This window comes from Petaurus breviceps, unplaced genomic scaffold (genome assembly GCF_028583685.1).
Source record: "Petaurus breviceps papuanus isolate PSGF00001 unplaced genomic scaffold, PetGlider_PUasm1.0 90849, whole genome shotgun sequence".
Lineage (NCBI taxonomy): Eukaryota > Metazoa > Chordata > Mammalia > Diprotodontia > Petauridae > Petaurus > Petaurus breviceps.
The window spans coordinates 28,648,899-28,660,955 of NW_027187361.1; the positions used below are offsets into that span (position 1 = coordinate 28,648,899).

The window sequence follows — 12,057 nt, forward strand, 5'->3', positions numbered from 1 at the left end:
ACTTCAAAATGAATTAACTTGTGAAAGATGAGAGTCAACATAACACTAATGTTTTGAAACTTGAAAACTAAGTAAATGGTGATGCAACTTCAGAAATAATGTAGTTGCAAGGAGAAGAAGCTTTGGGAGAAAAGATGTTTGGTTTTAGGTATCTTTCATTTGAGAAGATAGAGGGTCATTGTAACACTGCTCTAAGGAACCAGTATTGTTAAGTTTTAAAGTTATGAACAAGAAGCTAAAGGTCTTAGAAGCACAAGTAATGTTTATGTTATGACCGACAATTGAAGGCAATTGTTTTCCAAGGAGAAAAAGCACATTTACAAATTGAACCATTGGTTAAGAAGATGGTGTCAGAGACCTAGATTCCAATTTTTGAATAACAGCTTAAAATATTAGAATGTCCTTTCCTGGCCAGGAATGCACATACCTACCCATGTATTTAGGTAGAGGTTTGCAGGTCTAATAATAACAAAGGAAAAAAAAGATAATTGCCTATGTAACATGATTGAGAATAATGAAGGAAGAAAACTAGAAATGTTCTGAAATTCTCAAGAGAGCAATACTGGATAGTCACCTAGTAGACCTAAAGGCAAAGATTATGGTCCAAATAAGTCAATTGGACTTTCTGTGGAGGAAAAGGATGAGTCATGAATTATAAGAAGACAGGGATGGATTGTGATTATGATTATTAGAGAGGGCACAAATTTTAGTGAGAAAACGGATTCATTGAAGTATCCAGAAAACATTTACATAACCCTTCATTTCTCGGGTTTTAATCAAACAACTCACTTGCAAAAAAAAAGCCATTTTGGTTATGAAATTATGAAACTTTTTTCTTCCAAATGTATATTCCAAGAGAATTAAAATAACTGACTACAGTGAAAACTGAAATGCACATTTGGGACTCTGTCAGAAAGCTGACTAAAAAGTACATTGCCTTTTCTGAGAACCTCTTAGTTCCCACAGAAACATCAGGTGTGTCCATGTTATGGGAACCGAGCTCTTGCCTCTACCTAGCCACTGCCCTCAGACCCATTCCCACAGAAACAGGTCATCACAGTCAGACCATCCTTCTAGCCCAAGACAGGACCACAATAGCTAGCCCATTGGAGGACAACATGACCAGAATGTTTAACCACCTAACCATAGATGGGACCCCTCCTCCATGACCCAATCCCTTAACAAACCCCTCCTGCCTTTTAAATATTCATCTTTTGTGTTATGTAATTGCATCTTAATTCTATAAAAATCCATCTTGCTTTCTCTGAGGCTGCTGGTTCCTCTTGGAACGTTGCCCACTTTATGAGGGGCATCAATCTCAATAAATGCCTATACTTGGAAAAATTAAAAAAAAAGAGCGAGGCTGGGTAAGCATAGAGAAGGTGCTAAGATCATAGTTTAAAGCCGTTTTAAAATATTGATTGTTGGTTGTAAATCTTGATTGTAAATAGGAGATCCTTATCAAATAATGGAAGACTGCTATTCAAGAAACTTAGTTGTATCAAACTTGACATTCTCCCAACTACGACCAAAAAAGAGGCAGATAGCCAGCAGAGCCTTGGGAGCTGCAGCATCCCTCACATTAACGGATTTGCTTCCAACCCCCTCACAGCCATCTCCACCAGCCCATTGTTAAATAGTTCAACATGAGATACTTATATCTTTTTATCAATGGAAATAGCGTTAATAGAGAGACATTACCTTATGCTTTACTGCTGTGCTTTAAGGACCATAGAACCTTTTCATCTGACTTGCCGCTGAATTCTTCCATATATGTTGTCTCCCCCATTATAATGTAAGCCCCTTTAGAGGCTTCCATTTCTATCCCTAGCCCAGCATTTAGTAAATGTGCTGCTCATTCATTTGTTGACTGATTGACCATTTAGCAAAAGTGAAAGGTAACCACGAGGCCTCAGATGCTCCACTGGTATTCTCATATAAAGGGAATGCTCCAGCATATTTGATGAATCCATTGTGGGAACTTGTGGGAAGGACATGAATAAGAGATGTGTAGGATGGGTAGGCATAGTGTGTTGTGATTTGCATCTTGGAGAGAACATCTCAGTCATTGAGGTCATATATCAATATGAATGCAGGAGTGGGATAAGAATTCTCTCTAACTGAGTGGTTAGAGTTGATATGACTTCGAAGGGAAGTTTGGAAATATGTAAATATGATGGAAAAAAATGTTCGATTTGAAGTCAGAGGACCTGGATTGGAATCCTAGCTCTGCCACTTGCTGCCTGTTTGAACTTGAATAAGTCACTGAAGCTTCTCTAGGCTGCTATGTTCCCCCTATAGAATGGGGACAGAGAAGACTAAATGATCTGTCAAGTTCTTTATGTTCTTAGCTCTAAGTATGTGACCAGTAAGTACATAGTATGTTTAAGACATGGACACTGTAGGATGACTGGCACTTGTTTTCAATTCTTATATTTACATATGGGGAAAATTATACTGCTTAGACATAAAATTGTATCAAGGTTTCAAAATAATATTGTATATTTTTATCATAGAAAAAATAAAATTAATCCTAGCTTTTCATTTCTATCATATTTTTCTTCTATTTTTATATTTTTATTTTTATTTATTTATTTTTATTCTTTATTTATTATTATTTATATTTTCTATTTTTCTTTATCAGTATTGAATAAGTTTTATCAAGTTGTTATAGAGAAATTACTTTTTAAGTCTTACTCCTTTTTTATTAAACTTTTTAGAAAAGTCGGTTAGTCTTATTTATTTCGGAAAATACCTCTTATCAGAAAAAATGCTGTGTATAGTTTTTTTTTGTAATTTCTTTTATTAGAATCTTAAATACAAATTTTTCTTTTTCTACAGAAGTGGCACCAGGATTATAGGAACTTTAGAGACACAACAATGTATCTCATGATAGGCCTAGAACATTTTCAAAGAAAGAGGTAAGAAAAGTTAAGAATAGAGTTTGATATTATGGGGAATATGCTTGATTTTTACTTAGCTTTATATTTATTCTTCTTTTCTATGAAAAAGTATGTATTTCAAAACTTATTTTGTATTTTCTTCAATCTGCCAGTTTGACTCTTTTAGTGTTTTCTTTAGATAACTTCACTATATTCTTATCTACTACTTCCATTGAAACTTAAAATGGAAAAGAACATAGGATTTGAGTGAGCAGAGTTTTAGGGAAATAGGAGGAAGTAATTTCAACAGAACTAAGATATATCCTGCATGTCATAGGATCTGGCTTCCTTTTTAATGAATTTTTTCTGTAGCCAGTCTGAATTTATATTTGCTGCAGAAACCAAATATCTCACCTCTTCAGATATTATAAAAGATACAATAATAGTAAATTTGCTACAACATCACTAACCTACTAAGAAATACATCTACAAATTAAGATTATTTTTAAGTGAGCTACAGAAAATATTGCTATAGATAATGAAATCAACTAAACTCATGTTTGTAGACATTTTAAGAACTCTTTCTATGTCCCCTTTCTCACCACTATGTCTGGAAATAGGGTATAAGGGAATGTCACAATGCAGTAAATGTCATTTTATGTTCATGTGCATTTCGTAAAAGGTCATGGCCAAAACAGTTAACCTTCTAGGTCCTCCTATAGCAGACCAATAACTGTCAGGAAAACGAGTTTTTCAATATTGGTAGATTGCACCAGTGCAATAGTGAATCATTCCAGCAGAAGCTTTGTGAATGTACAATTCTCAATTATACTGTATAGTAAGTATGTACAGCATTTATATTTGCATACAGCATTCATGTGCCGATCCCATTACTTTATTTAATGTTTTTGTCTTTTTGCAATTGAAACCAATGAAATCTCTTCCTGCTCTTGAGATTCCTTGAGAAACTTTTCTATATTTTTATCACATCAACCAAACATCAGGGTTTTCTGTAGACTTTTGGATTATGTCCTCTAGAGGGCAGTGCTACTTTGATCCTGGTTCCCTAATTTTAAAGATAATTGGCTTTATTGCATACGCCCAAAAGATCACAAGCAGAAAAATCCAAAGTGTCAGAGTTGGAGACGTCAGACATCTGTTCTGTCCTGTAACTGAACAATACAAGTAATCTTTTCTACGTAACATGACTCAAATTCAAAATAAAAATTGTGGAGCAGAATTGGTTTTGGTCAGCCTACATGAGAATCTGTTTTCATCAATAGAATAGTTTTATGTCCACCAAAGTCTTACTTTGATAGCTCATTCTCTTTGAAAATAACCTTCAGTTCTCAAAGGCTATCGCAACCATATAAGCTAGATTAGATCCCAGCTGGAAAGATTTCAGTATGGCCCCAGTGACAGTGTATCATCTCAGGAACAAACCACACTCATCACCAGATTTGTGGTTGCCAGAAAATTTGTCACCTTTTCATTGCTGCTGAGAATCTCATATTTTAAGTCATAGAAGGATTTATAATATGTGTCAATGTAGAGAATTACCCATATAAATGAAATCACAGTTCACTGAAGTATGGTAAGAATTTTTCATCTTGTTAGCATTAATTCATTAAACTCGACACATTCATTTTCCTTCTTGCAAAATCAACTCCCTTTCTTAAACTTCATTAAGCACATTCCTATTGCATTCACTCTCACTGTCAGCTCCCTGCCTCTCACACCCACGTCCAGTCCCTTGCACATCTTGTCGTTTCCACTTTTCCAGTGTCTCCCCCATGCATGTACCCCCTCAGCTCATAGCCCCGTTAGCATTCATGTGGACTCTTGCGGTAGCCTCCTAACTGATCTCCTTTCATACAGCTGCCCAAGTGATTTTCCTCAGTAGAAGGTCTGTAGTGTCATTGCCCTGTTCGGTGAGCTTGTCTGGTCTCATCCTGCCTTTCCAGCCATATTATACATTAGACCACTCTCATAATACAGCCTAACTGAACTTTTTCCTCTTCACACATGACCTTCCTTCTCCTATGCCTTTTCATTTGCTGTCACCAACTTCCCTACCCACCGATCCCTAGCTTCCTTTAAGATTTAGTTCACTCAAACTAAAAGTAAATACATTAAAAAAAAAAAAAGATTTAGTTCACTTACCATCTGTAGCGCAATATTCACAGTGCCTATGGCAGCTATGAATATGCCAGCATAATTCTGAATCACAAAATATAGCAGACTCTCCACATGGAAACCAGAATCAAATTATTTATTCAAACACCAGAAAGCCAAATTCATCACAGCAACAAAGAAATCTCACAATAACAATGCAGGGGGCTATCCCCAAGCCTTGCCCCTGCTGGGGCCTTCCTACAAATGAAGACTCACAGCTTGCTGCCAGTTTCCTCTCTCTCCCTCAGCTCTGTCTGCTCTGTTTTACTTACTCTCAGCTCTGCTCTACTCAGACTTCCTTGGGACTCAAGCAGGGCCTAGTAAAGGATGGGAAAGATCCTCCCATTGAGCAAAAATACTTGGTATCCACAGAACTTTACAGTAATATAACAGGGTTAACAAAATAAGCACATAAAACCATATGTTAGGATGGGGCTATTCCCTACTTGAATGAATCAGGCACAAAATCTTGGGGTGGGGGGCGAAGGTCTCTTCTGCCATAGCTACTTCCTGCTGAAATTGGACATAGAACTGCCCCTGCCCCCAGAGGTCCTATTTGAGATATCAGTTCTTTACCTGGCATCTGGAGCTTGGTTGACACCAGGTCCATGGGTGGCATATCACAGTCACAGACAGGGGGTGATATCCAGCTTATGCTATCAGGCATGGGCAGATGGAGGGTACTGAACTTGCAGGAAACAAATCTAGTAAACAAGTTTAGCCAAAAAGAACCAAGGAGACAGTAAGCAGAAGCAGACTAGATATAGTGTCAGCTGTGCTTCAGGAGTCCATGAACCCACTGTCACAGCCTCACTCACTGTTGTTTCCTGTTTTCTGATTTGCAGTTTGGGGGTCATCATTCTGACCAAAGGTGAACTTTCTTTGATCTGAGCTGGGGCCTGGCCAATTTCCTATTCTTCCTACAGGTGTGATGAACTTGGATACCATGTTTCAGGAGGGCCTGCTCTCACTTCCCTGCTCTGATAAACCCCTTTTTTTCAGTACATTTTATGTATTTCATTAGTTGGAATACCATCTATTCTTCCAAAATCTGCCTCTGCTCTCAATAAAGCAGTAAATAATTCTTTTCTTGTCAGTCTCTTCTGACTTTGAATCCACTGGCTATTTACCCTTCTTTTGAGGAAATTTATCTTTTCCCCATTCTCCTAAGTTACTTAACTGTGAAATATTATCCAGCACCTCTGAAAGAGCCAAAATTAGGTGCTTATAAGCAGGAGGAACTGTCTTCACTGTGATATTTCTATAAGAAACTGCTAAGAGGGTACCAGGATAAGCCTTGGCATCTCCCATCATTCTTGCTGTCTTCATTACCTCCTCATTTAACTTTCTCATCAAGTCCCTAAGGAAAGCCACATCGAGTCTTCTGCAGCCAGAGCTAACCGATTATTCGCATTGTTGCCTTCTTGCATAGGGTAATCTCTGAAAGCTTGCTATACAAAAGGATTCTAACTAAAACCTATAAATCTCTACAATACTGCCCCCTTCATATTGATTCTCACCATCCAAGACACTAAGGATTCACCACCCTTTGGGTAAATGTATCAGTGAGCTCCTGCTGAATAAAATCCTCAATTACTTCCCTAAATATTGTATGCTCTCCCCCCCTCCCCCCCCACAGGCTCTCCTTTCTTCTCAGCATTGGGTGAATGTCTGTACTCTTAAAAGCTTCCTCATCTTGGTTTCATTTTCCTCCCGAGCATTCTCCTGGAAATTGTGGGGGCTAGCTAGGCACAGCTGGTGCAAGGGCTGTATGGACATGCCTTTTGTTAGTTCTTCTACCCCCTAAGACACTTCCCCACCCCTCACCCCTAGCTTGCTCTTGTAAAGGAGAGCCTGAATGCTGTAGCACAGAAAGATTCCCATGCAAACCAGCTAACCCCCTTTCCATCTGAGCTTTCTCTTCCAGCAGCTTGTCTCTGCTTTTACACATAAGGAAATGACTTGTTAGCAAGGCCCAGCCTCTCCTACACACCCCTGCTAGTTCTTTGCCCAGTTCTATTAGTAGACCTTGGAAACATCTTTCCAAACCTCTAGGTTCTCAGTTCTGTAGCCTCAATTCCCAGTTTTCAGAGCCTTGTGCTTAGCCCATTCTCTTGCTAGGGAGGAATAGCATGAATTCTCCCATCCTGGAATATCCATTTCTCTCTCTAAAGTCCTTCTGTCGCCACATAGAGGTCTGATATTTCACGATCCCATCCTCATTGCCAAATGTAGCACCACCGTGATATTCACAGTGACTACGGCGGCTATGAAAATACCAGCATTATTCTGAATCACAAAATATAACAGACTGTCCACATGGAAGACAGAATGAAAATTTATTCAAATACTGGAAAGCCAAATCCATCATAGCAACAAAGAAATCTATATACAATAGCAATACAGGGAGCACTGCCATCCCCAAGCCTTCCCCCTGCTGGGGCCTTCCCACAACTAAACACTGACAGCTCGCTCCCTGCTTCCTTTCTTTCCATCAGCTCCAACTGCTCTGTCTCACGTCTTCTCAGCTCTGCTCTGTGTGACTTAGACTCTCGTCGTTCAGGCTTCCATGTGACTCAAACAGGATGGGAATGATCTTCCCATTAAGCAAAACTATATTAAGAGGACACACGCCATCTTCTACGTGACACTTTCCTCCCAAAATTTAACTTGGTCTGTTTTGTACGTATTTTGCACATAGCTATCAATAGATGTGCACCTTTTCTCCATGAGTATGGTAACTATTTTGCCCTTGTCTTTGTGTTCTCAGTGCATAACACAGTGCTTATCATGTAATAAGTATTTAGCCAATTCTTCTTGATTAATTGTAATCAATATATCTGAAATATACATGAACATTTAAATACTTTCTTCAAGGATTCTTGAATTTTGAGCTATGGTCAGCTTCTAATTTCTTCAATGCATTTTCATATCTAAGATCTGCTTTTATCGTAATAACACATTAAAATATATAGGATGGGCATTACTTTTTCTTTGGAGATGAACTAAAGAACAGAAAGCTTAAATAACTTGAATATATTTACATAGGTTAGTGAGAGGCTAGAAGTGTGACACAAATTTCTTGACATCATGTACTTTTTTCAAAATTACTAAGAAATAATTCAGATATGTCTAGTTACACAAGTTATAATTAAATCTGAATATGTATCTTACTGTATTGTCAAATAATTCCATCAGTATTCTTGTGGTAGTCCAAAAGGGTTTGATTATTTTGGAGAACACACAAAAATATACTTTGAAGCATATTCTCTACATTATGGCCACACAGTTAATAAATTTTTGAGGGAAAATATAAACCCAGATCTCTCTTCAAAGTCTAGTGTCTTATCTACTATATAATTCTGCCTTTCAGAAGACATTCTTTACCTTTAAATTTTTTCCTAGTGAATAATTGTCCAAATTTATTCCAAATTTTCTTGATCAGGAGACTTGGAGTGATTTAGTCCCTCTTTATAAAAATAAATTTTTGATCATTAATTGACTAGGTTATACCTGCTTTCCTCTAATACAAGCTTTAGGACATGTGGAGGATAGACATAAAAATGAATATCCTACCTTCATTTGTTCTTCTGCTTTCTAGAAACTGAATTTCTAGCTGCCTTTGATACTCTTACTATTAGTTATTATTGTCTTTGGAATTAAATCCTATTGTTGCGGAGAAGAAAAACTCAATACAGTAGTTTCCAGTTGTGTTTGTGCTTATGTTCTCTTTCACTGACACAGACTGTCTAGATTTTGACGCTTTTTGTGCTGTCGTATATATGGAAACACTGATGTTATTTTCTTCTTTTAATTTTAAGTTACAAAGAAGCCATACCTTATCTTATCTGTGCTTATCAGAGTAACAAGGAGCTCTTGTCTAAGGGCCCATACCGAGGACACGATGAAGAACTGATGTCACATTACAGAAGGGAGTGTTTACTAGTAAGTGGAATCCATGCAGTTATTTACCCATTTCATTTTGGACTCATGCTGTTAATGACAAAATTGGAAGAAATCCGTGGAGAATTTGGACAGAGATAGAAGGACTGGATTTAAGCCTGAGACAGAACTCTGTTAGGCAATCCTATCTTGTCCAGATCCCTTCACAATTTCTGGTTCATTTGCCCTGACACATTCCCCTTCGTTTTGTGAACCTCTGATCCCTTTAGGTGTGGTAGAAAAAGAGAAATATCTTTTTTAATAGAGCAGACTGTAATTTATTATGTAACCATTTTTAATTCTTAATGATTTTTTGCAATTGTACTTTTTCCTGTAATGCTGTTACAACCCTGAAAGCTATAAGAATTTATTGTTATTGCATTGTGCTGATCTGATTATTACCTGGCATATTTAAATTAAAGCCTTGTCATCAGCTGTCACTGTTATCATGTCTGAAGATGCCTTGTAATTCACTGCCTTTTTGTATCCTTAGGAGATGATGATTGTTTTTCCAATATTTTCAATATCCATGTACCCAAAATAGTGTCCATAGACATTTTCATCTTTTTTTGTTTACTCTGATTAATTCTAGTTATTTGGAGTATCATCCATTGGAAAGTACAAGTGACATTAGTTTCAGCTAAACTTACTGTGCCAAATGAGGAATTCCATTTTGCTTCTGTTTTCTCATTAAATTTCACTTATAGTCAGCCATGAATTTGTCTATTCTGAACTCCTAAAATGAGTGTATTCTTCATAAAGCAAACTATTCAATTCTGTTTCCAAATATATGTAGTTCACTTATTTTAGCTGTTATAAGCATATTTTTAAGAATATGTGTCAGTGAAATATGATAGTCAAATCTCAGTTCTGAGATCACAGTATGCTTTACATATTAGACCAGTGGTGTCAAACTCAAATAGAAACTGATTAGAAAAACCTAAATTAATATGATCTATTTATTTATTTAAATTTTGTTGAGCATTTTCCAATTATATATTTTTAAATTATTTAATTCTTTTTGAACTTAAATACAGAGCATTAGGGGCAGCCAGGTAGCACAGCAAGTAAGAGCACCGGCTCTAGTGTTGAGAAGACCTGGAGATCGAATCCCGGGTTCAGACACTTAGCACCCACCCAGAAACACCTGGCCGTGTAACCTTGAGCAAGTTACTTAACCCCGATTGCTTAAAAAAAAAAATAAATACAGAGCATTAAATATAAAACCATGAATTTCAGATTGTTCACTTAAAAAAAAAACACCATATAATAAATACTGTACATTGTTTTTAAAGCTACCCTGGTTTTGAGGGTTGGGTTTTGTTTTGTTTTCTGCTTCTAACTTTTCTTTTGTTCTCTGCTGCGTTTTTTTTATCTCCCTCCCTCCCCACCCCAAGATAGAGAAGGCTACTGTTAAACACCAGTATATAACCCATTATATTTTATTCTGCTTTACACTAGTGAATTTTTGGGCCATGACTTTGACATATCTTTATCAGACTATAATTCTGTTTGAAAAGTCGGTTAAAAATCAAATGGGGACATATGTCTGTAATGTTGCTGCTTACCTTGAAAACTTTTTTTCTTAATTTAATTTGTATATTAGTATTTGTATCCATTTTAAAAGTTCACTCATATTCTTTTGAGCTTATTAAAATTCAATAATCTTAACAAACCATTTCAAAATAATTTTATATTTTAGGTCTTTCTTTTTACCGAAGACTTCACTTTGCTTTTATGACTTTATTAAGGTTTAAAATGATAAAATGTGATAAATTACTTTAAAAAGCATTTGCATATGCCTTGACATCTGGTCAAGTAATTTTTAAATAGAGGCATTCATGCTTTAGAATTGTGTAAGTGATTTGCCAAAAATGAAATTGATTCAATGGAATTGATTCTTAACAACTAACTTTTTCAAAAAACAAAGAAGTACTATTTTATTTATGAAAGTTTTCCCTTTTATATGTTAATATACAGAGATTCAAGTAAGTTATGGTAAAGAAATCTTATTTTAACTCAAAAATATTTTCATGATATAATCATTTACTTGGATAAAAGAGATGTCTTCTTAGTGTAAGAAATTATAACCACTCTAGAATAAAATGCTTTTTAAGGTTAAAGTTAACTTTACACAAAACCCCTTCTGAAAATTTTAAGAACAATACAAGTTAAGGATTGTAGTTTACCAGTTTTTAATCCGTTGCAATATTTTGCAACAATAATAACTATATATTTGAATTCTTTTTTTTTTTTAAGCAATTGGGGTTAAGTAACTTGTTCAAGGTTACATGGCCAGTTATTTCTGGGTGTGGTGCTAAGTATCTGAGTCCGGATTCGATCCCCAGGTCATCCCGACACTGGGGCCAGTGCTCTTACTCGCTGAGCCACCTGGCCGCCCCATAGATTTGAATTCTTAAAGGACAAAGACTGGGTTCTATAGAAATATTCTTTATCAACACGCAAAGTGTCTTGATGAATTTATTCTTGGAGTTATGTATAGTTTGCAACAATTTGTTTTCTTATTGAATTTTTTGTTGATCTATACCTTACTACATTTTAGATTGTGGAATGTTAAAAATAAGATAAATATTTTCCCATCTCCTCATCAATGAAAAAATACTTAAAATGAAAAATGAAAAATTTATTTTCTGTTTTAAAAATTGCCAATTGAATATCTTCCAGTGATAAAATGTATTGTGGTTGCCATGTTTAAGCATCTGTGTGACCACCTTTAATCATAAGCATATGGATTACATGATTTAAATTGTATTAAATATCAATATAATTTAGTAAGAAAAAATTTGTTCTTATTTTATATCTCATAAAGAAATTAAATGAACATGCAGCAGAACTATTTGAATCTGGAGATGATCAAGAAGTAACCAATGGATTGTTTATTATGAATGATATGATTGTACCAAGTTTACCATTGTTACTGGCGGATGAAATGGAAGAGAAAGATATAGTTGCTGTAGAAGATATGAGAAATCGCTGGTGTTCATATCTTGGACAAGAAATGGAACGTAAGTATAAATCTTTAAGGACACCCCAGCCT

At 36.0% G+C, this 12,057-nt stretch overlaps 1 protein-coding gene across 1 annotated transcript in view; it reads left to right on the forward strand.

The window, feature by feature from the left end:
* USP25 (ubiquitin specific peptidase 25) overlaps window positions 1-12,025 on the forward strand; it is a gene marked incomplete at its 3' end in the record, with an annotated part of 179,832 nt that extends 167,807 nt beyond the window's left edge. Inside the window, exons 23-25 of the mRNA XM_069073063.1 lie at window positions 2,842-2,921; window positions 8,879-9,002; window positions 11,830-12,025. Of these exons, the coding sequence (XP_068929164.1) occupies window positions 2,842-2,921; window positions 8,879-9,002; window positions 11,830-12,025 (400 nt within the window). The remainder of the gene's footprint in view (window positions 1-2,841; window positions 2,922-8,878; window positions 9,003-11,829) is intronic.
* Window positions 12,026-12,057: the final 32 nt, after the last annotated feature.